Raw genomic sequence first — 27,187 nt, forward strand, 5'->3', positions numbered from 1 at the left:
TTAATACTTTTTTGTGGGCAAATCCACAGTACCGATGGTTGAAACAATCGGTAATGTCAGTGTTTTCCGATTATCCGCGGCAGTCGTGAAATAGTATCTACGGCCAATAGCTTTAATGCTATCTAATCAGAAGCTAAAGCAAAGCGAATTGTGGTGTCATCTCACAGCATGTTCCTAAGTTTATAATAGCGGAAATACCATCGATAACATATGAAATGGATGACTATATCTTCGGAAGATAATATGGAATTTAGTAAATAATACTAGCGATTCTTTGATTGCATATTTTCTGAAATAAATGGTAAATAGTAAAATAGTTGAGAGAATGTCATTGAAAAGTTAAATCATCAAGTGTAAACATATTATTAGTAAGTATTGGATACTGCCTCAGGATCCATTAATAATGACCGAAAGTATGAAACGGATTACTTGTAAGTTACATGCAACGTTAAAATTTGCAGTAACGTCAGCAAGAAGATATTAAGAAGAAAACCAATACTCATGTTATACGGTCATTAGATAATAAATAGAGAAGCATTATTGGACTAATTCAGTAATGTTGGGAGCAAATGCGTGATTTTAATAAATTAAATGATTTTAGTAGACTAAAATGATCCTTTGTCTAATAATGATTCTGTATTTACGTAACGATCATATAAGTTTTTATCTTCGTACTGATATCTTTTTCCTAACGCGTACAGAAAGCACAAATTTTGAGATGTTCAATATTATATCACTCCACACAGGTGCGTGTCACAAAAACCTTTCTCTCATAACTAAACTTTGAATTAAAATTTTATGAAATTTAAATCTATCTGCAATCAACCGGGGAAAATGAATTTATTTTCTGTTTCTCAAGCTCAGTCACGCGCGTGCACGCAAAACAATTTCCTTTTAAATGTCCATAAATCGTAAGCATCCCGATATGTTCATTAAAGGCAAATTAACTCAAAATTAATTCGAAATTGAGCCATGAAAATTAGGAGTGCAAATTACGGGATACCCCGCGTAACGTTTTCATGTTCTTCTGTACAACATTTCTGACTTTTTATCACATAATGTTTAAATGTTATCGTGAGCGAGAATTCGCGATGGGCGGATGAGTTGGAAGACGAGGGCATGCGGTAGAAGCAAGAACGAAAGAGCGGAAACAGGCGCGGGAGAAAGAGGCAACGAGGGACTGTAGTATGACGAACGCGAGGCAACCGACGACGGCGATGTGCTGCGGGCAGTCTGCGCACGGACATCGATCGAGGCTCACGTTCCATCCACTCCCCGAAATTCTCGATTGTTTCACGAGTCGCGATTACCGATACGTTACGTACGGGAGATATAAAAAGGGAGAGAGAGGGAAGAGAGAGAGAGAGAGAGACGAGCGAGAGAAATAAAAGAGAAAGAGAAACACTGAAACACTGCGGAATCATCTTTGATGGGGCGATCGTGAATCACAAGCATCGTGACAGTGCGATGACACCTGTGCTTTGCCGAGAAGAACTGATCGACGGGACTGCAGCTGCGGGGGTGTTTTTCCGCGGTGCACCATAGGAATTTTATGTAACGACCGGAAGACGTCGGTTTGCTGCCATTGACTTCATTCCCGACAAGGTAAGCTTGGCGATGGAAGGAGGGTGAATTTTCCGAAATTGTCAGTAGTTTTCCCTGACTGAAAGAGAAAACAGTATCTCGTCACATAAATTTACTGCCTAAACGTAACATAAATTGATTGCCTAAACGCAGTAGATTGGCTCAACAAGGGTGTTTTGTATCATCGCCTTCAATTGACACGTTCCTCGAATTACTCCAAATGACTACCGATAAGCTGTAATAAGTTGTTTTCGAATATAGGTCTTTTAATGTATTTTTACCGATAAGATATTTAAACCATCGAATTGCAGCAATGATTATTTTTGGGTGATATAAGGACGAAATGAATTTATGCTGCGGTGTTCTAATATATTACTTTAATATAATTTTAATAATTTCTAAAAATAAATAATATCAACGTTAATGTACACTATGGAATATTTGAAAAGCATGTTTTTACGTCGGATTCTCCTTTTACAGAAAACCCATAAAAGAATATTAAAAATACATTAGTCAGGTCAATCTTCTATATTCTATCCTAGGTAATAAACTGATAAGATACAATCAATATGATTCAGTCAGGAAACTCTGGTGAATATAAAGTCGGTGCAGGAAGTTTGTCATAGAGTTGAGAATAATGTTGATATTTGATAGTAAATCTGCATGCCGTTGCGAAATAATTTTATTTCTTATATCAATTAGTTTTTCAATAAATATCTGTTCTTTATACAAAGGCATTTCTTAACTTTTCTTTAAAAAAATTCTAAATAATTCTAATTTCAATTAATAAAAATTTAATAGAAAAATAACGGACCTCTTGTACTAATTTTGTAAATAATAAATAAAGCTAAACTCTCTATTTTAATAAATACCTCTTTATAGCACCACCACTGATCTCTACTTTATCAGAGTTTTGCCACCGTAATTATAAAAAGTCGAGAAAGAAAATTGAGAGGCTAATTCAAGCTGCTTATAAGTGGAGAAGCGAAACCAATTTGTGCAGTTATGATCAAATATGAATAATGTAACGAGCAAGCACGTTATGTAAAAAGCATGCTAATGTTGAAAATGTTTATATCGTATAAAAAAGCGCACGTTAACGTTCACGTTCACGCTTCTTTGTGATTCTAAAGCTCGCCAATGCAGTTTCTTTCGAGAATTCCCTCGATCCTCTCGCTTCAAATTAATTTCGAGGAAGGAATTTCAGTTCGCGCGGTTTCTTGTACAGTTCCTAAGTTGCTGTCGAGCGTTCATGTTACAATATCGTATTGTTACCGCGCTAGATATTTGTCACGATTAGATGGAACACGTGCTTAATAAATCACACGTCTCGCGTTAAACTAGGAACGAAGCTGGAATTATAGAAAGATCGATAGCGACGCGTTCGTTTCACCGGACTATAAATGCCCGCATATAAACTGCAAAGCACGTGAAAGCGGTCGATTCGCTTTTACTTATCGTAACGCTATTTCATACGCCCGGCATCCATGGCCACGCGAACGTCGTACAACATTCCAGAATACGTAATTTTAATTTATCGATGTTTTCTTCTTTTACCATGTTTATACTCTTCGTAGCATATTTCATTAGAACATTCCTTAGTGCAACACAATAAGCAATACATATTAGCGATAGTCATCGCATCGATGCACGACAATGTTCGGATGGTTTCCGTTAAATAAAGAAGCTATTAGTAGCGCGCGGATGCGGATCTAAAATGGGATGAAAAAATTAAAGAGAAAGAGAGAGAGAGAGAGGAAGAGAAAATAAACGGATAAAGGTGCGACGAATCGGAATGCCTGTGCGTGAAATTGTTAGACGAAATGCTCCTTGTTCGGATGCGAGCATAACTCCCGATATCGAAATTATGGTGATGTATCACTTAATGTCTATTGGTCAATTTTGTACTGTGCGATGATTTTACAGGACAATATATACCCAAGCATATATATTGTTCAGGCTAGAATTTTATTTTTCGATTCACACACACGCATTCGTATATAAATTTTATTGAACTTTTATTATCTTTATTTTGATGTCTGTTGATACTTAGGAGTAAACGTTAACTCACAAAGCGATATCGATATGGAAATATTTTTTTTTTTTAAGATAATTTTCCTTTAATTACATATATTCCAAAGAAGCTCTTTAATTGAATGTAAAAGGGAAACATTGAGGAAACTGTGAAATTTGAAGATGTCGGGAACAATATTTAGAGAGCCGTCATATTTAAAAAAATAAGAACAAATCAAATGGACTCAAACAGAATAGCCAAGTTAATGTATACACTATAACGCTAGAGATATATATAACTTTTAATTTGCGGAAATAAGGCGAACGGCCCCGTTTAAATTGCGACTAGTCGTTTCAAATCGCGAGAATCAACGATTAGCGTCGCTGTCTAAGAACTATGCGCACTTCCTCCAAGCTGCGCGCCATAGTCATGCTGTATCTGCCGACGTTTTTGTAAACGTTGATTTCCTCGTGGAAATCTCTGGTGGCCATCTGTCAGAGGCACTTCGCTCTCATACGTGCGTTCCAATGTGTTCCTCCTCGCTAGGTCGCGATAAACCTCATAAACTCGCTCGACGCGTCCTCTCATAGTTTTTAATTACGATATATCACCCGTGAAAGAACGCGGGCAAATACAAGTCGATGCGCCAATGTGCAAATAAAAGTGTCCGCGAATATCTTTCGACATATTTTGATGTAATCTAACACACAATTGTTAAAAAGCAAAGTCTAATTTTTTTTTGAGGTTCACGAAAATCGATGAATCTTTAGTTTACATATAATTATATATATGAAAAAATATTCCAGTGCAACTTTAAATTATATAAAGATGGTTAGGTGTAAAAAAATGTATCCGTATGTTAAAGAAGATACGAAATAATGTAATAAGCAATATATAAATAATTGGATTAACAACGTGAAACTCTGCATTTTAAACTTAATTTACTTAAAATTACTACTTAGCAGCTTGATTCACTGTGGCGTAACAGTATCCAGTTATGTAACGAATTCTGCATTTATCCATTCTTATAGCTTCCGTATATAGTAATTCAGCGTGGATCCATTGGAATTGGCAAAGCTGAGTGCGTTGAACTCAGGAAAGTAAGCGCGCCGATAGGTGGCTTGTGTTACGTGTGAGGTGCATTATGGATTTTTACGGACGACGATTACTTTCCTGTAAACGATTTATGACTTTATACGCTTCATTGCGGATTTCTAATTTTACAATTTTATGTTGCGTCGTACATGATTTTATGACTAACTCCGTATCGTTGCAAAGTAGAAGCATGTAAATGACACATTCGTTTCTCTGATTTCGAAAGTAGAGAAAACATTTAAAAAGTGTAGATCGTGAGAATGAAATGATGAATTTCTTTCAAACGAAATCAGTTATTTTTACTTTTCACAACATCCGGCTTTCACGATAAGCAATTAACATAAATCGGATGAGCCACGCGACCTACATATTGATTTATGACAGCTCGCCGATGAAGACGATGTGGTTCAGTAAGAGATACATATATCGATTTTTTTTACATATCACGCGTAGAAAAGAAAATGCGTAAACGATCGTCAGATCGATACTTTGAGGTCGTACAGTCGATGACATCCTACCGGCGCATCTGGGCGCATCGCTACGACGTCGAGCGCGGTGGGTTGTCGAGTGAGGAAAAAAAAAGAATTAGAAAGAAACACAAACCGTGCGTTCGTTCCTATCGTAAATCATCGTCGAAAATACAATAATACAAAGGAGAGAAAGAGAGAGGGAAGAGGGAAGAGGCACGAGCTCGCGCCATAAACCAAATCGCATCAGTTGACTTCTCTTGACCTTTGAGTTCGGTTGACCTTCTTTACGGGCTTTTGTGAGATACATTTTGGTCGCTTTATATGCTCTTTTGACAGATCCTATCGCACTAAGGTCACTGCGCTTTGCAATTTTAAATAGATACGCGTTCGCAGAAATATTCTTCAAGGTTTCACAGATATGAAAGATGATAGGCCAGATATGCAGACGTCATAGCTTCGTCATAAACCGAGCCCGAGAGGGCAGCAGCGGTGGAATTTCGGTTTACAAGATTCAGGTATTGATAGAAATCAGTCAGGGAATTATTCGTGCACGGAATATTAATTAATTAATGCGTCAATTTATCTGGAAATATTGGATGATATGATCCATCACCGAGATAATCCGAAATAATTCGTGTGGTTCGTATGAATTTATCATAAAAAAGTTAACGTAAAATATCACAAGCGTTATCGATAATATGATAATGTGTTAGTAGCGAAAATTGCTACCTGATACTTTGTTATTACAGCGTCATTACGGAGTTAATGTAGAAATTCTAACTCAGTGCTTTACGTCTCAGATGCCACAATTGTGACCACTATAAACGTAATTGTACAGTATAAAGTGATTATACAGTGTAATTCCAGGCTGATGTTGCAAAATTTACACATGTATTCCATGTATCTCGAATCGACGAGAAAAGAAGACCTAATAAGCATGAATCCGCAGACATCTCTCATCGAACAGCTTTCGCTTTTGTTCTCTCTCGAAAGAGTCACGCCTGATGCCGAATCGCACGCGCGTGATCATAAATTGATACCATCAGAGCGAATTAGCCAGCGCGGCCGAGTTAGTTTGCATAGCGCGCAGCCTTCGCGTGCGTGCATAATTGTAGAACCCGATCACCTTACGTCAAGCTTGTTTTTCGGTTTGTCCTAAGACGGTTGTATATTTTAACAGTTTCTTTTTCACAACTTTTTTATGATCATAAATTTAGTAATAACATATTATAAATTTAGTAATTATATTATTATATAAATTTAGTAATAACATATTATATATGCAAATTATATGAAAATATAACATTATCGTTATTTTACACTTAGTACTTTACACCGGTGCGATAATTGCGATAACGCGCACGCAAAATGAAGGATATTTTGTTTCACATATCTCTTTTCGAGAAACGTCATTATTATATTATACGCAGCTTTGCGCGATAATTTTGGTTTCGATAAAATTCATATTTCGCAATCCACACGGAATACGCACAATAGCATTTAAAAGGATCCGCGAGCGTAAAAATCACGAGCGATTCCTCACTTTTATCTTACTTACATAACGCGATCGTTACGGTAAGAAAGGGATATTACAATAATTATTAATATTACGTAAACACATTGCCGTAATAATTCTAATGGAGGACATTATAATGCGGCGTAATCGACGGCACACATTCCGAACATGACTTGTTAGAATGACGCCTCCGAGTTCGTTCGCGTGACACCTGTCCGCGAGCGATGCTGGACGGAACGACGTGGAATGCATCTATGTAGTTACGAACTTTTGCGTACGTGGGCACGCGCGCGCGTAACATAGACCGCTATAAGTGCGCAAGTTGGAAATTTTATTTCCGCCACCTTTCCTCTGCCCTTTTCGCCGGTTAGCCTTTTTCGTTGCAGTTATCAGATCCTGCTGCACATATCGGGCTACTTTCTCGGCCCGTCTCGCGCTGCACCGTGCTGCACCGCGCGCGCGCCAGCATCGAGTGAAAGTATTCGGAATTCTTGCGGTCAGTTTGACTCGTGGGCTCGCCACCGAGGAGACTTACGCAACGCATAGAGTAACAGGTGTATTGCATGCGCAATAACGTGTCTGAAGGATCCAGGGGTCGTTTGTATTAACGATGCAGAACGGACATACTACTGCCGCGCAGAATGGGACACCTCGGAAGCGAGAGTTTCCATCTAGTAGATATCGGTAGATACTGCGATAACCGCGTCTAGACGTAGTTCATTGCTTCAGCAGAAATGCCCACTTCTTCCATTATCCGTCATGTCTCAGAATCGATTTCGAAATGATACATCTCGCGCTTGGCTGCATCGAACATTTCAGTGAATAAAAAATAGAAATTTAAGACTAATTAATCTAAGGTGATTAATATAGAGAAGAAGAAATTGAGGTCATGTGTCGTAATAGTGGTCAAATTTTGTTTCATGCATCTGTCAATAGTTAAAAAAAATTCCTCGCGCCTCGAGAGTTGATGATAACAATTAGAAACTTATAACAAGTGATGATTCACCGCAAATTTCTTTTTCGAGAAATATTATACCCATTTTGATTTCTATTCGTGTGTAAAACGTGCAAGTAAAATCCAATTGCTGCCGGATATTTTATGCGAAATATGAATTAACATATCTCGACCACGATAAACTATGTTGCTTGGAAAGAGCAACACGTGTATCTTTAGAGCGCTAAGTGATTCCATCGACAAGCGTGCTGTGTTCTGAAGAAATTGCTCGATGCGAATATAACGTCGACTTACATCGCATTACTGATAAGAGAACGTACGTCCGAGTATTGAATGTGGTCTATCTGATACTAAGCTTCATTTGAATCGCATGAAAGTAACTGTGTTATTTCATTTGAAGTGTCAGACAACTGCATTTAGCGCTCGTACGGTCGTGATACGGACGATGGGGATACGAAAAAGGGCCGTTTTTTTTTCAACAAGGTTCAGGAAACCGACAAGGTTAATGTGGCGCGATCCGAGGATACTCCGCCGATCCACCGGATACACGCGATCTTGACGGTACACCGAACATACGCTCGGTTCGATTTTCGCAACGGCTCGCCAGAGCAAGAAAGCGTTTTCAAGTGAAACAAGAGTGCAAGGTTAATCCAGTCGCTCGTTCGACGTTAATCGCGTTTGCTCCCTTTAATCGTTCGAAAGTCACGACGTATCGATCGCAAGAGCGGACGAGAGAAATCTTAAGATTTTCTTAAAAGTAATTTTTGTTTCCTCTCAGACGTGTTATATCTTATGTCGAATTCACCCATTCTAATCGTCTATTTTATTTATCGATGCCACATTTCATGTATGTATTGCACGGTGTGCAATATATACGGCAACTTTATCTGAAGCCAAAGAAATGTCGGCCAATCTTATTGGCGCTCCAGCAGAATTCTCTGGTAAATAAATAATAGGATTTAGCCAACAAAGTAAGTCAGCGTGGTGGAACGGTAGCGTACATTGATCCCTTGTTAGTACTCAATTGTCGCAAACATAAATAAAATGTAATCAAAAATTGTGCTGAAAAATAGTATACTCTAAACTGGATACGGGACAGCTTAGAATTATGTGTAATAACTCGTGTATGTGATTACATGCAAGTCTGTATTAAAGCGAAGTAGAGCGCTGACTAAAAAATCGCAAAGTAAAACACGGATATTAAACTGCTATTTTCTCGCTAATAACATACAATATACCATTAAATCGCGGTTAGTTATTGTTATCGCTTAAATTTGCGCTAATTTTTTACGATTTGCTTGTGAACGATGTGTTGGCTATATTCTACACGGAGAAAATGTTATGGTAAAAATGTCCGTAAAATTTTGCAATATTGAACCATACTAGAATTATAACTGAGATTATTATGTGTATTATAATCTTTAGTGATTTCACTGTATACATTATTAAAGAATACAACACACATCATAATTTCAGTCATGATTCCGGTGTGGTCCAGCACTGAAAAATTTTGTGATAATTTTTATCACATTTTCTCTCGTTATGATTTAATTTTTCGATCATTGTTAAATTTGCTGCGCTATATAACTTATTTTTTATTCATTTATACTATACTTTATAACTTAATTTTTTCATTTATCGTAACTTCATAACTTATTCTATGAAATATTCTATGAGCTGTATGAATAATCATAAGAATATCATAGTGACCGTGTGCGGAAGCGTGAAATGAATTGTTCGTAAGTTATGCTGCGATAAAACTCGTGATGGGAGTGATGTCAGGAAGGAAGTGAGGAACTACCTTTCAGAATTTATGAATACTTCGAAATGAAAAAAATTTCTCGAACTTGGCTATAAATTCCATACTGTCCGTTAAGATGTCAGATTAATTAGATGATGTAATACACGATACTTTGCTATTTTCACCGAGTTCATACGACTTCCGCAACTGAGCATCGAGGAGATGCACATTTTTCCCCGGTGGTGCAATATCCGACGATTCGATGTGTTTACGCTGCATATCGAGACGGATCGATTTATATTTACGTGGGGTCGCGTTCTCATACACGCCTGTGTTGTCGCATTTTAGAGCAGGTGCCGGCGTCGGTGTAGCGACGTCGGCCGGATCTTTCCCGGGATAGGGGTCAGGATTCGGCGGTGCGACAACGCGCGCGGGTACCTCGAAATAGCAGTGGCGGGTAGAAACTTCGAGTTATAGTTAGCTCCTCTTATAGTTAGCCGCTGACTAGCGCGCTGCAGAATGCGAAACGGGTATGTTTCTCTCTCCTTCCTCGTACTAAGCTCATTTGAACGCACGTTCCTACCTCCTTCCTCCTCCTCTTCTTCTTCCTCCTCCTCCACCTTTTCCTCCTTCTCCTTCGTCTCTTAATTCTCGCTTCTAGACCTTGCCGCGTTTTCTTTCTTTCTTCCGCTCACCGCGAATATTCATCTTTCTCTTACTCCCGTACGACGAACTTGTACGCCGCAGTAACGGAATCTCAGAGCAGAGGAAATGAAAAGGAAGCAAAGGAAAAGAGGGAAAAGCAGACTTACGCGTCGTGGATGAACTCTCGCGACGGACATTTATTCGAGATTACGGCTGTGTCGGATGTTGGAAAGTGGATCGCGCATCCTGTCGTCGTGTAGCCGCGGGCAGTAGCTGTCGTTTATTTACATAAATATATATATATATTCTTTCACCCGCCTACCGCCTACTAAATATCCTATTTATTCATCAAGAGAGAGAGAGAGAGAGAGAGAGAGAGATGTTCTCCGTCAATCTGACGCGAAGGACATTCTTTCCTTGCATCGACTAATGTTACGAACGTTGCCCAATCTGAGTTTATTGATTTTGCAAAAATCGATAATTTTACAAAACTCAAACAAGCTCTGTGCGATATACCAATTAAATATTAATTATTCGTTATAAAAGTAACCGCACTGTACAATTTTTCGACGCGGTCCACATTGTTTGCGATCAAAGCGGTGATCATGTTTTCGCGCTTGGCTGACGAGAGGCAACCAAGCGACCAACATCTGGCATTGTCTTCACATTGTCACTGTCGCGTTTTTCGCACCTTTCCTACCGGCGGCTCGGCTCGCCAATTAGCCGCGTTTGTTTCTCTCGATCCCGCGTCGTTCCCAGCGAGAGTTCAGTTTTCATCACGCTCGTTCGCTGGTGTTTCTTACTGTCAATCGACCTGTACGCCTTGATAGAGCACCTTTACGCACGATCCTGCGACGCGACAGCGCCGGGAGCGCGCGAGCATCTCAAAGTAAAACCGGCTGCTGTAAGCGCGGCAGCTTCGTGTTGCACCTACACGATATCGCAGCTAAGCGCGACTAAATGAATTCAGACGGTTATAGCTACTGGATACGTAGATTACGCCGAAGGTAATCCTGATCGTATTCTGCAGGAAAAGCCAGCCTTCGACTCTAACCTTCCTTTTTTCCCTCCTGATTTCCTCTCCTTCCCTTCGTTATCGTCGCGCTAACCCTCCGGGCTCGTCATTCCTTCCCCTCATTCTCTTTCTCTATCCCTCTGTCTCTCGCATTTCTGTTGCAACCGTAACAGCGAACGGAGGAAGCGACCGATTAAGTTTTTGTTCGCCCGAGAATTAGAGGTCGAGCGAAGCTGATGTCGAGAGACGAGGAGAGAAAGAGAGAAGCGAAAGAATGAGGAAACGAGCGAGAGAAGGAGAGAGGCGATCAGCAGCCGAAGAAGAGGAACGTACGTACGAACCGTGGAGCTATCGAATAGACACGATTCGAATCGCGTCGCTCTCGCTCTTGATTTTCTCTTCTCCTCCACTCTCTTTCTCTATAATGTTAAGCGTGATCGTCACGGAGAGTCCTCCTCGCTTCGCAAGACACGAACCTTTGTCTTCTTTCCCACGGCGGATCTTCTTTTCGCTTTCCGTCAGTTTACGATGCATCGAAAAAGGGATCTCGTTGATGCACCGTTACATCTAAATCACGTAGTCGTTAGTACGACAAGATGGACGAACTAAATCGAGTAATCATCTTCTACGAAGTCAGCGAGGCTGATTGGTCTCGTGATATCACACGGGCTGACGATTGCGAACAACCGCCCTCTCTTCGGATTTCCGAGAAAAGAACAAGTTTTTTTTTTAATAAAAATTTATCATTCATTTATTAAGTAAAAATTCACTGAAAGTATTGATCGTTAAAATGCACAAATTTTGCGAAACATTTAGCATGCAAATCAGCATTACAGATTATATCTTGAATTTCTTTCCTTTCGTTTCTTTCGTCTTACTATATTTGTGCAAGCGTTACATCTTCTTCAGATCAATTGCTCAGATGCAGCAAAATATACCGTGCTAGGAAAATGTTTTCCTAGAAAACGTATAGGTGTTTCAAGGCTAGGACGGCCGACTTCCATAAATCTATGAGTAGGACTCTATTTCTGCACGCAGATCTGTTTTGTTGCGTCTGCCTGCATTTTTCAGATATCAGCTCTGCTGCAACGTATTATTGTTACTTATTTTCCTTGCTTTGTATAATATAAATTGTTGTGTTTATAATACGATATAAATATAGAAACAAGCACAAGTAGTTTTACTAATGATAATTAATAATAATTAATTATCATTAATTATAATTAATAAATAATCAATAAGCTGTATCGCCGAGTCATTGTAACAGTGAAATTAAGCTCGGAAATTCTGTGGCAGATTTGCGTCTCCGGTCAGAATCGTAAATAATTCCATAATGATTTCCTTGAAGGGGTCAGCATCACATGGGCACGATCCAGTTTCAAACTGCATAACTTACATCGCTTACAGGACGACTTGCGAAATAATAATACGTTCTTACGCGGATTACTTTCCTTGACATGATTTTACGGTACAGCCACCGTTTGTGAAAGGCCTAATTTATTCATTGATATCGGTGATTATATGTATTTCTTAACGAAATAAAAATTGTACTCTTGGTGCTAACGAGAGGACTAAATTTATCCGGAAACTTTACACGCAAGACTAATGTTTATAATCTTTTGTTCTTTAGTATACGCAACACTCTTCATAGTCAATCGATAGGTCAGCATTAATCGCATTACGTGTTCGCAGCGTAACTATATTAACAAAAAACGTGTTTTTAGATGTCAGCATACATTTAGTAAATATCAAGGATCTGACTAATAAACTTTATCAATATTCAAGGCGATTAAGAGAGCGTGTGCGAAAAATGCGCGCTCATGCCTCGTTTTGCTATTACATACAACACAACAACGTGGATCTACATCGTGGTATAAAGAAAAAAGTCGGACTTATTTACGCAAAAACCGGACATATACGCATATGCTTCTCCTAGTTTTTCCGCACGCGGTATGCATACACCCTATCCAAATGGATGATGCAGCGCGTTCCTCGCACTGCCGCACAAAGGATTCGGTCTGTGCTGTCTTGATTCACCTGATTTTGCATCCTTCGCAATCGCACATCCACGTGTAAGGCTGTAAGAAGCTTCCTTGAAGCTTTTGCGGCATGATGCAGCTATAACACTGGAAGATTAGAGGGAACAGTTACACCGGCTGTTGTGAACTAATGTGCCTCGATAAGCATCAATAATAGCGACGTTTAGATGAGGAAAGCCGTCGTGTCATCGTCATTTTCTCCGAGTTTCTCTTTCATAATATTGTTTACATCGACGCCTCGGTGCTCTGATGCATCAAGCCGGCAAAAATTGATATGAACGCGCAATTGAAGATTTCAAGGCAATTTGTGAGGCTAATGGGGAGTTTTTCATCGGGGGACCTTTTGAAACCGGTCTGTATAAGGAGCAACGTACAGTGTCGTTCTACGTAACAGACATTTCGTTCTTGCGCTTGGGGATTTTTATAGACAACGTGTCCGACGTGTCGGACGTTACGTAAAATCAGGGAAACGCGAAAACAACGAAAAAAGTAGCCGAAACTGGATTCGTAATGCTAACGGTTTAATCCGACGCGTGTGCACACGATGTATCGTCGGAGGGTACAGGTGGCCGCTGTCTCGCGGGATGATGCAGCTATATGCGGTGTGTGTTTGCGCGATTAGGTATGATATATTTTGTAAGCGTTCCTTTTTTAAAGAACCCTGTCGGCTTACTAATCTTTCATGCAAAATAACGAGATGTGTAGTCGACTTACGTAAAGAAAATTATGTTAAATATGGTTCTACGTAAAAAAAGAAATAAAGAAAAATAGAAAGAAGAAAAAAAGCAAAGGTCATATCGCGTGATTATCGGGCGTAGATCGCACGTGCGCTTTCAGGCGAGATACGAATTGCGGATTTTCATGCGGGCGTATCGCGAAAGGTCCCGGATGGTATCGCGCACACGCGTTGCGGGAACGGACATGCGGCACGACGAGTGAATGCATAATGGTGAATCATATCTTCGTCGAAGAAACTAGATCATTAAGCCGTGCAACCTTGGATTTCTTGCCAAGTTCAGTGCACTGTCCGGTCGACTACGCTGAATATACCTATCCCGGCAGTATTTGCTTCTCCCGCGTCTCTCCTTCCAAGGCTTAGCCACGTCTCTCTCTCTCTCTCTCTCTCGCGCGCTTCTCTCTTCTCCAGCTTCTTTCTTCAGTAACGTCGTGCGTGCGTATACGCGCTTGTAGTGATGGGCTCAAGCACATCGAATCACCTCGAATATATGACGAGCGTCTCAAGTTTTCCCGAATATTGTTTGGAGCACATGTACCCCCACACACGCACAGAAATTTTTATAGATCACGAGGGGGTCTCAAATATTTAAAAAATCTTGAATGTGTCGAAAATCTTGATAATCAGAATGTGGTTAACTATCGCTCAACTCATATGTATTTATATGTTCCTCTTTTATTATCCTCTACATATCTATAGCCATAAGTAAATGATTATTTATTTTTTTATAAAATAAGCAGATATATCTGGTATAAAATACATTTTAATGAAAATTCAAAATCAAACTTTACGTATGACACAAAAAGTGAATTGAATTATCTGCAAAACTTGTCTTTGAATTTCTTTAAAAATAAAAAGACCTCTTGACCGATCTAATATATTTATTGAGTCCACTTTTGCGTTCACCTATATTATCTCGTCCGTTTAATTGTATAAACATAGCCTTGTAAGATATCGCGCATACATCTGTCTACTGTCAAAGCATTCGGAATTTTTTTCAAAATTCTGTGAAACTTTCAGTTTCAAATAATCATCGAAGCGACACGAATCTTCGTAGGTAACAAACTGTTTGAAAATTCTCCAGACGGTGATTCGAACGCTCATCACATTAGGAAAGTGTACGTGCGTACATGCGTAGGTACGTACACGTAGGGCCTCGTCTCTCCTCCCTACGCCACGTAACCGCTGCTGCGTTTTTCTCCATGGCCGTCGTTGGCCATCTCAGCCGAGCTACGAAGAGCCATCTAGGCCTATCCTAGTTTTTGCCTAGACGGGCCAAGTTGCACTCACCGAGTGAGTCTGGCTTGCTGCCGCTGCCGCTGTATTTGAAACCATCTAAGGCGTCGACTACCCTCTACCTTATACGATTATATCCACCGCGGTGCACCGCACGCACTGACGTTACGCTGAGCGCATCCAGATGCGCCGTAAAAAGCGGAAGCTGAAGAGACGGAAGACATTCGCCCGTGGACGGTGATAATGACGCGAAATATACCCCTTATCTTCTGTCATAAATATTTCACGCTTAGTGCTCACGTGTGTCCCCTAAGTCCACTTCAGACGATCCATGACTCGTGGCGGGACTTGAGAACGAGATTCCTGCGAATAATTCGACACGTCCTGGTAATTTACGAAACACTCTCGAAGATGATTAAAATTGCGTTTACATAATTGAAACACACACGATTTTTTTTTTCTACGGCGCACGTGCGCACCGGAGCCAGGTGCAATAAATTGACAGACTTAATGCAGCAGTAATCCAGAACTTGGGACTTTAATCACGTATACGCTAGTACATAATTGAAACTCGGCTTTACGATTAGTGCAACATAAAACGTTTTTTAAGGTAGATGTCATAAACGCTTTTTACACGTGTATATATGAATACCAGCGCCAGGTGTCCGTAAACCTTGGAATAACTTTCCGATCGCAGATGCTACGATAACTTTAAAGTTATAAATTTCTATCTCCCTTTCTCTCTTGCGCTCATTTTATCTCCCTGAATCCTACGAGAAATCATTATTCGCTCCTCTTCGACGTTAAATATCTCGCCAATTAAGCTCGAGTCTGGTTGGGAAAATTTATTGGAAAACGAGGCTCCGTTATATCTTTACGCTCTTGAAATCTTGGCTTCTTATCTGCAATTGCGGGACTTTCGTATCGTAGATGCGATAATAAAACGGCAATTCACTCGTAACGATTCACTTTCGTGCTTATATTGGGACAATAAACAATTTCTGCCGCTTTTTCATTTTATCAGCGCAACAGTCGTATCGACGAGAGAGAGAGGAAGAAAGAGAGGGGGAGATATTCGAGTTAAGATAGTCGATATTCATCGAGGGCCGCGCCCTTCCGAAAAAACGAGAACTACCCCTTCGGCCAACGTTGCCCTTATGCCACGCAACATTCGATACCTTTCCCTTGGCCTCTCGTTACTCGCTTGTGCGTATACAACGTAACACAATATCCGCGATGCAACAAGGGTAAGTGAAGCGGTAGGTTGGCGATCAGCGCGCGTTATGACGCACACACGCGCACGTACGCGCAGTCAGATCAGTTCACGGACAAGACGCAAAATGTCCTTCGAATTAAACGGCCTTTTACCCAGTTAACTCTTGCCAGAGACTTTGACACTCGAGCAAATCTACGTAGAGATGGTCGCGTTGTGGAGCTTCACTCCTTCTGGAACGAATTGATACGTTATTGTCAGTGCGAGCTGTCTTTCGGAGTAAAATAAAATTATGATTTTACGATTTTGCTACGTAGTTAGCTACTCGCATTGCGTCAAGGGTAGGACACATCTTGCGGTAGAAACGATCGGTATTTCCCAGTTATTCACGAAGATCGAAGATAGCATAATTTGCAGTTAATATCGCTGACTGAGAACCAGTTCGACCTGACACTCGGGATTTTCAACTGACCAAACGGTTCACACAGTCTAAGATCTTCAAGTTCAACTTTAATTTTTAAACTGTTCGGATCTTCTTACCCAGAAGATACGCTTGGACAGTTCCGGTTGTGCGAAGTTAAACGATGCAATGTGAAAAGGAAAGACATATTCTTTATTTTCTGCTTCGCAACAATGTTGAAATTACCCGAACAATCGGAGTTTCTGTTGTGTGATGTGTGATGAATTGACTAAATAGATTGATTCCGCTGGTTCCATTCGAACTTGAAGCTTTCTGCTTCCAACTGTTTGAACAGCTCAGTCACACAATTCATTCGAATCCTTTGCGCGAGCCCTAGTTTGTTTTATGTCTAATACTGTTTTAATGTTATTTTCTGTTTCTTCCGGTCGCCAGGTCGTTGAACCTCTACTGCCATTGTCTGTGATGTTTTACGAACAAAAATATCCGGCTTTGTTTAACAAAAGGAAAAAAACATCAATTTGAGAGAATTCGCGCTTCTTAGTTTCCGATGTCGTCTGCTGCGCGTGGGTTTCTTTCTTTCCGCTTCACCGTATAATCGCATTGAAAATTTAATCGCGCGTGCACGCACCGGAAATACCCTTGAGCTCTCCTAATGCATCTACATGACACAGGGCTCGTCGCGAAGGTGTAGTTTATGAAATGCAAATCCCTCTTGATTCAATATTTTCCGACGAACGTGACCATTGATGAATAGAAAGAAACGTATGTATGATTATATCGTAACTGCGAAAGGCATGTAAAGTTACACCAAGAGAGAAGGTAAATGATAAAGCATTCCCTGGGGATCGTGAGCAGGTAACTCAATTGTTAGTGGAAAATTGCACTTAATATATATTTGAAAGTGCTTCCTCGAGATGTTACTGTTAAAGAAAACAAAAATTCAAACATGCTGTAAGGAAAAGGTGAAGAAGAAAATGTCGGATAGTGGCGACTAATCAACGATAAGTGAAATGGGATAAAAACGGTGCACTTGACATAGAAGTTGCAACACGAGGAAGTTGCAATCTCAGATTAATACGTATCTTGCCGCAATGACGTCCGCGCCAGGTTCTGGGACAGCTTCGATAGAAAGCGCTTGCTGTCAATAGCGGAGAAATCAAGAATGTCGGTCGATCTTTCTTCTTCCGCGATAATACGAACCGTGCGCCTCCGATGACGATGCTGCGCCGGCGTGAGCATTACGAACGTGCGCCGTGGTATACGCATTATGTGAAATCGTGCAATATTCGACGACTGCAAAAATGCATGCGCGAGCATGCAGTTCCTGCATACGCAACGAGACTTTCTCTAATATCGTGTAGTCTAACAACGGTGTGTATAAGATGTGTTCCACTTCTACCGCATTATTTTTCAACGATGGAGTATTCAACGACTAATTTGGTGCCGGTCTTTCATTAGCCGACACATCGTTGCACCATTAATGGTTTACGAATTATGAATAATTAAAAAGGGAGAAATCTTTCGCGAAATTTCAGAAGGAGCGCGAAAACAACATTCTTTCGATAACTTCATTACAATTTCCTTTGAAATCTTAATGCGATGCTTTTCTTTAAAGATTAGAATATTAAAAATTAGAGGTTTGCTAAGAACGGTGATCTTTTTCAATATTATCACTGAAGAAAGATGGGCTCAGAAAGACTGACCTAAAACAAAAACGATCTAAATGAAATTAATATTAAAAAACGTATTTCTTCCTTTCAAAATACAACACTTTCATTATACAAAATATACGTATATTTCCCACTTTAGATTTTCATTCTGCATGACCGATAACAACTGTAATTTTCGTACATTAAGTTATAACGGCGCCATTGGTTATCAAGAATGATAACGTGACGAGAATACAAGAAGGTCTAAAGAGAGATACGAGATAAGAGAGTAAAGGATAGAAGGTAGAATGCAACAACGTCTCATCCCACGAAAGCCGTTTTTACCTGCCTTCTTCTTTCTTAACTCGCGTGTGTAAATCACCACGTCACCGTATGAGTATGAGACTGAAATCCGGGAACCTTGACGAGGAAAAAAATAAATAATAGCAAGCGGCCTTCACGGCCGATCGCAAGAAAAGTTAATTCTGTTCTCTCTTTCTCTCTCTTTCTTTCTCTCTCTCTACCTCTCTCTTTCCCTTTACTTCCTTCCTTTCTTTCTCTTTTCAATAGCTTAATTATCTGTAAATTTCATTACAATTTCGCTTTTGTTTCCAGCCAGACGATGTTTAAACGTTTGTCAAAATCGAGGCGTCACAGTGTCGACGATGTTGCTCTATCCACGTCGAATTCTGTGGTCCTGGACGAGCCGTTGGGGACTTCAATGTCACGGGACAACAGTCAGGATCCGAGCAGCACCACCTTGCTGAGGATCTCCAGAAGCAAGTATGTCCGGAGGAGCTGTGGCGATGTAACGATGCAGTCGTTGCTCGGACCGAAACAAAACGACGAGCAAGATGTCATCGAAGCTGATTACCAAACGGTTACCGCTATGCCAGCCTTCATCGTCGAGCATGATCCGGGAAAACAACGAGGTAAATATATATTGTCTGCGATTTAATAAATTACTCTCTAATCTTTATCGTACCTTGACAGTGATATTTTTCAATCAATTTTATGTTTTATCATTTAAATTCTTTCATTCAATCATAATTGCTCTTTCATTTAAGTCTGTATGAAGAAATGCAATTTAAATACTTTAAAAATTCTTCGTATTTCTTCCCGGAAAACGTGTGCGTCTATTTATTAAGCTTTGATTAATTTTTAAATATTAATTTATATTCAATGAATTAATAATTTATCTAATTAATTATTAATATTTACATATCTTTACGCATTAGTGTTGATCTCAATTGCTTCTCAATCGTCTATTTATATTTATCAAATTAATTTAGTAAACAACTTATTTATTTACTGCTTGGATTGTTGAGTATTAAATGTATGCATAAAATTTCGCGGCATATTCACTTCTCGACGTTTTTGATTTCAACATGCATGTTGCGAACGAGAAAGTGCGCAATCATGAAAAGATCGCGAACTGTCGTTTTGAACAATACAATACGCAGATGTCATCATGTAGCGGGTGTAATGTCTCTGAACTGTAATGTCTCTGAACTCCATGCTCTGATGATTTCAATGTCCCCCTGCTCGGCGACAACGGTGCACGAAGCACGGCCGCTTTGTTGCCGGCATTGCTGAACTTGCTTCTGTTTCGAACGACTGCGAATTACCGCTAATCCAGGAAAACCTAGCATCCTTTCACTAATCACTCGCTTAGCGCACTTGCCTCGTTAGAGCTTCATGTGCACTTGCAAATGCACCGACTTGCGTTTCCTACTTGTTATAACGATGTCGTAAACAAGATAGCAGTAATTTTTGCTTCCTCGCTGCATTTTGACAGAAATCGGACGTGAAAAATTCAACTGAATGAAATATACACAAGCGAAGCGGCAGCTGAGAGTTATTTGAGTAAATATTTTTATCCAAAAGAATGCAATTTTTCCCCACAGATTTATTCATTATATGGAGGGTTATATTCTTTATGAATAATGAATAATTCTCTCTTAGAGCTGCAAGATAATCAACGATACATGATATTTTCCTTTGATCTGAGTATATGAGGCGAATCTGCGGATACATGCATTTAACTCCGTGTAAATACCGTCGGATTTCAATGAAACGACACCCAGCTATTGAATCGGCCGATATTTATGAGCATACATCGAACTTGGTTCCATCGCTGCGAGTATTATTTCGCATAACCGTAATACACAGTTAATCGAAGCTTACTTACAATCAGGCTGTTACAACACGACACAATACAGCGCTTTCTGCTCGCGCATCGTACCGTACCGCGCTCGATCGCAAAACACGTGTGCCCGATACTCGAGCAGCCTTTTAATCGTTTCTCGTTATGTAGAACTGATGTGTCGGTGGCTCAGGCCCGTTAGCCGGGATGACACCTCGAAAAAGTAGTCCCAAACTACGCGGAACCGCGGCCTCGAGCTCGTATATGGTGGCAGATAGCCGCGACGTCCCTCCTGAGAACGACCATATGTCGAACGCGGGAGTGGTTATTCATCGAGTAGGTTTTTAGTTCCACGTGCTGGCACGCTACCGTTTCAATGTCTTACTCCTTACTTCTTGCATCTTTCGCCCGTTCCCATTGAGGACCGGGATACGATTCGAGCGGCTCCCCATTTCCTTTTTGTATCTCAATAATTATTGAATAACGGCTTTTTACTTGTCAGCGAATATAATAGGGACGTTATTATTATTATATAAACGAAAAGGAGCCAAACGTTATTGATAGTGTTTATATTTTTAAGTCGATAATTATAAAGTTGGAAGGACAATGAAAGTCAAATTCGAGAACGTCTTCGAATAATTTGAAACAAATAATAGCGATAATTATACTTGGTAACAATCGGTGATCAGTTATATAAATATATTATTTATATTATATTGCATTATATCATATTGTATCATATTAATATTTATCGTGTAATATTATATCATTTATATATTAAAGCGCCATAAATCATGATTCTAATTTTGATGATAGACTCTTTGATCAATACGTTTTTTATAATATGTATGTTAGGTAATCCTGATAATCCCATTAATACATGATTTTTTTATCATTCTTTTTTCGCAGCGTCAGGTCTAGGAATTTGGGGTCGTCGGATGAGCAAAAAGATCGATTCGTTTCGGCAGGGCAGATCTCGCGAGACCGTTTGCTTCGTCACGGAAAGACCCGAGAAAGTTGACCGCAGTGGCGCCAATAATAACAATAAAAACACTAATATCAACAACAACGACAGCAACACCAATAATAATAATAACAACGACATCAACGTCCAGCAATTGAGCAAGCTGCATCTGGACGAGAAATTAAGTAGAAAATTGCCGGGTGCTTGTCAGCGATCTCCGTCGCCTTTCAAGTCGTTCTTCATTCGAATGGGTTCCACCGGGATGCTCAATTCGGCCAAAACCAACAGAAGATCCCAAAATATCGAGGAAAGACTGAAGATACTGGATAAGGAGAGCTTGTTCAGGAGCTGTAGTACCAGCCAGCTGAACAACAGTCCGACCTACGTGAAGGGCGATGATCCCTCCGAAGGAATAGACCTGCAGATATCAGCGCGAAAGGACAAGACAGTTTCCTGCGACAACCTGGCATCCGGACACCGAGGCAACGAGCAAGAAATCTTCGAGGCTCGCGCGAGACGCGATTCCGCCGGCTCCAACTCCCTGGGAAGTCCTTCGGTGAGTTTCAGCACTTACGACCTCGGGCGATCAGAGGACGACGAGCCGTCGTCGTGCATGAGGAAGAGCAGCAGCTGCGACTTGAAGGAGGCGAGGAAGTCCAGCTTCCCGTACGCTTTCCTGCGATCGAAGCTCTCCGTGTTGCCCGAGGAACGTCACGGATCATTAGTAGCCAAGGATGAGAGGCTCTTCAAGACGGCCTCGGAGGAGCACTTCCCGACGCTGAAGATCGAGGACCCCTACACCGGTACCACCACTCTCGGCCGAAGGAGATCGAGAATCGGAAACGGGACCGGCCATGCTAATCCCGCGAGGGATCAGGAGAGCGCCTCGGGGCTGAGGCGCGCTTCCTACACGGACTTCCGGCGTAATTCCAGCGGATACGAGACCGACAGGTACGCCGGTCGGCTCGAACGATTGGAGTCGAACGGCTTTCAGCAGAAGAACACCGCGGCAGGCTGTTACAGCCTGTTTGATAACAGTCTGCTGTCGCTTCGAGAGAATACCGAGTTCCAGATCGCCGGCGAGTCCGTTCAGGAGAAGATGAACTTCGCCTCATCGAGGATCGAGCCCGGGACGCCGGACAATTACGGCGCGACCGATCTCGACGTGATGACCGCTATCAGGAACAATCGACGGAATTCCGCATCGTCCAGCTGCGAGCAGCGGCTGTCGTCGCACTACGTGAGCTCGAACGAGTCCGGCTACGACAGCGACGGGCCTCGCGGCGAATTCGTCGCCGTCTCGGAGAACGAGGGCTCGAGTCTGAAGTGCAGTTCCGACACCAGCAGCGTCATCGACTCGGAAGCGGAGAAACCCATAAGGAGCTCGACGCCCAGCGAGTGTCAGGACGCTCGAGATGTTCGGGACGTCGGCAAGACGATCCGGCGGAGTTCCGACGCGATCGACGACAATCGAACGGACGCGGTGTCCTTGATGAACATCGACGGAATCGACGGCCTCGGGTGGTACCGGAGCGGCTCCGGCAGAATGTTGCCCAGCATCCACGGGACCTTCGACGAGGACCTGACTGTCGCCGAGTTGGAGAACCCTCGGTTACCCGGTTGCGATGATAAGTTGCATTTCCTGTCAGGCGCCTCGAAGATACTGGACGTGTCGCCTCATCGCATGAGGCTACAGCAGGATAAAACGAGGTTCCTAAGCGACATCATTCAGCCGTTGAAGAGGGTGCGTCGATGTTGTGTGATACAGTTACACAAGAGAGAGCCCAAGGAGAGCCTGGGGATCCGACTGGCGCAGCAGAGACTGGGAGACCCGCGGTATATCATCGTGCAATTGGAAAGCGACGGCATCGCTCACAGGTGAGACGTTTAATCGGGAATGAGGCCAATTTCGTTTTCCTTTCCTTCTTCCCGTCTCATCGCTCTTCATTTCACTTAGCTTTTACTATTTAATTTTAGTTGCAATTTCGTTTTCTGTTACTTTTAGAAAGTGACGTTTAGAAAGTGACTTTTAGAAAAAAGAACCTGGAAGAGATGTTTCCGTTGCAGGGACGGCAGACTGAGGTTGGGAGATGAGATCGTCGAGGTCGAGGGTAAGGAGCTAAAGACGCTGGAGAGCCTTGAGGAGGTTCAGGAGTTTCTGAAATCCTTCAGCGGTAATACCATACGTTTGACCACGGCTTACGAGGAGACGGTGCCGCAGATGTACGAGGACAATCCGCCGCTCACCTTATCCAGTGAATATGAATATATAGAAAACGCGAAAAATCTCTCCAATATGTCGCTGATCGACGTCGAAATGAGTCACGCTTCGTCCATTGAGAGGAAGCCCGCCGACAGCGGAGAGCGAGTCGAGTCCGTTCAGCTGAGAAAAAGGCCTAACTACCTGCCGCTCTCACGTTTATCTCAAAATCAAAAAGATAGCAATCCCGAGGAGGCCACAACGGAATCGCAGCATTACCTGACGAAACACGTGGCTAGGTTCGAAAAGGGTTACGGCAAGCCTAGTCTGGGCTTCAGTGTCGTAGGTGGCCGGGACAGCCCGAGAGGTGACATGGGAATCTTCGTCCGAAGAGTCTTTCCCGGTGGCCAGGCTGATATTTCTAGATCGTTGTTCCAAGGTAAACTTTATTTTTCAATCTTTTTCTCATCGAGGTGTACACATTACAGGAAGTCGGGGTTTTTTTTTTCTAATCGATACATTGAATTTGTGTATTTAGTTGTATTTATTGGATTGCTTCTCGTACCGTAATCCGGATAAAAAGATCAAAGAAGTGCCTATTAGCTTAATTGGCGCTCGTTTAAATGTCATTCAAAATCATTTCATTGAATCGATCGAAAAGCCTTCGATTGGATTCAAGTGGATTTGAATTTACTTCCAAAAGGATGCTGGCTTTGATGAGCTAATTATGATCTTAAGACACATCGGGTCGATTAGCATTTATGAAGATTGCTTCAAACCGTTTCGAATATTGCTCCAACTCAGGAATTCTTGACAATTTCGAAGGTTGCGAGTATTCTGGGTATCTTGAATATATCGAGAGTTTTGAAAGTCTTAAATGTTCCGGAAATCTTAAGAATATTTTCAAATTTTTGAATAATATTCATGTTTCGATTAATATTCGCAATTTTTATAAAATTGTGATGCTTGAGCTTCCGGGACAATGAGTCGAACGCTCATCAACCACTTCGATGGATTCAAATATTTTTCGCTCCGAAACTATCAATCGCAGAGTAAGAAAACTGGCGAAACGATGCGTTGAATGCACGTTCGATGGACGACCTCGCCAGGCCTTCACCAGTCCTCGCGTATTCACAACGGCGAGGCGAGGATCCCGCCAGACAGCTGTCGAATCTTTAATCCGACAGCTAACGCCGCTTGCATATCTAAACAATCGTGGTGCGTTCTACCGTTTTTCTCCTGTGTTTCTCCCCTTCTTTTCATCGAACGACGGTGATGTATCGTGTCGTCATCGGTGACAACGGTGTTCGCATAAATGAACCGTTTCCTGGAGTCTTTCTCGTAACACTTGAAGAATTTAGTTGTTCAACTTTTCCGATGCAGATTCTCATAGGCGCTGTGACTAAATGTTTGCCGAACATTGTAATGGGATACGAGATTTTCTTTCTTGACAAAGTATATATAGAAGATAACGGTAGATTTGACGATATCATATTAAATCATCATATTAAAAGTGTTATAGTTTTTACGAAATTTAACGTGTAGACAGAGTTTCTTCGAGTTGCTTGTAACTTAATAATATAAAGTTAATATTATTCAAAATTTTGTATTAAAAGCTAAATTTTCCTTTCAATTTCAAATTATTATATTCGATTTAATTATATATATACATAGACACCGAGAATAAATATAATATATAATTTTTATTTCCTCATTATCTTTAAGCTAATGATAATTATGGTATAAATCTACTTGTGTATGGTTAATATTGCCGTTCCTTCACTTAGTTACATGGTATAGATCAATTATGTATGCTAATTAACTACATAGTTTTTCTTATATAACGAATAGATTCGTTGGAATTTGTTATGAAAGTATTTTAATTTGCAGGATAAAGGAAAAAATTCAATCTAGAGTGGAGAAACTTTCTCTATTTCTCCAAACTTTCTTTCATTCAAGACATTCGAAACATTATTTATTACAATCCATATAACACGTTTTTATCACAGATATTAGAATTCGCTGAGCGATCAAATATACTATCTGTTGACATGGAAAATCAACATGCCGATATACCGGTTGGTCCTTCGACTGTACGTTTCGCGCTCTCACGTCTCGAATTTCAACCAAGCACGTCAGTTTTTACGAAATGCCCGGATCGCACGGTTTCCTCGTTGACGTTCGCTCCCTTACCGCATACTTGAGTAACGGTCTGGTAGTTACTCGACTTGTGTAAGCGCAGGAGCACAGACAGCGTCCGAAGAACATCTTCGTTGGAAAATCTTCTCGTGATTGATTTATTTCAATCTCGTGAATGATCTTCTCATTTATATTTATTACCATGGAACTTGGGAAGTTTATTTTAAATTTGTGTTTACTCGAAGCCTGACCGCGATGTGTGAACGAAGTTTAGATAAAATTTTATATCGCATGAAATAATATAATAAGCACTTGCGTATCCCTTTGTTAATTATCCTGTGAAATAATTCTGCATTAGGAAAAAAAATCTTGCCATGCATTTATTTGCCGGATACACCACAAATGAGAAATCCTGTGACAGAATGTTTCATTATCATATATATCCTTGTATCATGCTTCCTTTTATGTAAAATTATCCCATTAGAAGCAGGATATGAGAGAAAATATTCTCTTTGTTCATTATAAATCGTGATTTCTCTTATTCAATGTCATAGAATAAAATTCCGCTAAATTTATGTCTCGATTCATTTGCAGTGTACTCAAAGGTTTTGTAGTAAAATAATACTTTTTTTTTTACTTTCAGGTGACGAAATCTTAAGTTTAAATGGAAAAATCTTGAAGGGACGCACGCATCAGGAAGTCATTGAATTGTTTAAGACGGTGAGGGAAGGCATCGTCGAGTTAGAAATTATGAGGAGACATAGGTAAAATTAATAATTCATAAACGCTCATTTGTAGAATGGCGAAATTAATGAGGAATTATTGTTATAGATATCCTAGAAGTACCTTGAAGAGTGCGCCGTACTAGAGAGTATTAACGAGGAGGAAACTACCCACCGGAAGTGCTCCTTAGATGTAGATCTAATTATCGGTCACGGCAAACGGCGTTTTAGGATTCTAGTCTGTCAGAAGAAATCAGTGACTCTCGACATGTATTTCTTTTTTTCTTTCTCTCTCGTAATTTATTTCGCGCGGTATCGCAACTGCCTAGTTAATTAAGCTCGTATTGGTTATTATTATTGTAATACAGAGATAATGGCGCACGCGAAAAATAGCTTTGCCTCTTATTAGGTGTTGCGTAAACAGCGCCCGTGTATGTGCAGCATTTCGTTGCTACTCTTTTATTACTAATGAAACACTTTATCCGGGTCCGGGTTATTTTCTCGCGTGCCACTCTGCAGTATTTATAATTGGTATTGTAACTCTTATTATTACCACGTATCTTTAAATTAAGATTTCATACGAATAATATGTTACGAAGTGGAATCCATTGTATGCATTTTCTCAATTGTAACGGATAATAAGGAGGATGTATTATATTTCGAGGGTACGGAATAGTACCATATATC

General features: G+C 40.8%; 1 protein-coding gene across 1 annotated transcript; it reads left to right on the plus strand.

Annotated features, from left to right (window-relative positions):
* Positions 1-1,246: 1,246 nt before the first annotated feature.
* Positions 1,247-27,113, plus strand: LOC106740789. The gene is made up of 6 exons (XM_014612170.1): positions 1,247-1,605; positions 18,945-19,261; positions 21,385-23,317; positions 23,507-24,078; positions 26,422-26,542; positions 26,610-27,113. The coding sequence occupies exons 2-6, from the start codon at positions 18,952-18,954 to the stop codon at positions 26,644-26,646; spliced, it is 2,973 nt and encodes a 990-aa protein (XP_014467656.1). The 5' UTR covers positions 1,247-1,605; positions 18,945-18,951; the 3' UTR covers positions 26,647-27,113.
* Positions 27,114-27,187: the final 74 nt, after the last annotated feature.

This window comes from Dinoponera quadriceps, unplaced genomic scaffold (assembly GCF_001313825.1).
Source record: "Dinoponera quadriceps isolate SergipeBrazil2010 unplaced genomic scaffold, ASM131382v1 scaffold453, whole genome shotgun sequence".
Classification (NCBI taxonomy): domain Eukaryota; kingdom Metazoa; phylum Arthropoda; class Insecta; order Hymenoptera; family Formicidae; genus Dinoponera; species Dinoponera quadriceps.

Bases quoted from the DNA above. Each gene is read 5' to 3' on its own strand.
- LOC106740789 (XM_014612170.1), top strand. From the start codon at position 18,952: ATGTTTAAACGTTTGTCAAAATCGAGGCGTCACAGTGTCGACGATGTT. The intron at 24,079-26,421 runs GTAAACTTTATT...TTTTACTTTCAG, and splicing joins TTCTAGATCGTTGTTCCAAG to GTGACGAAATCTTAAGTTTA. The intron at 26,543-26,609 runs GTAAAATTAATA...TTATTGTTATAG, and splicing joins GAAATTATGAGGAGACATAG to ATATCCTAGAAGTACCTTGA.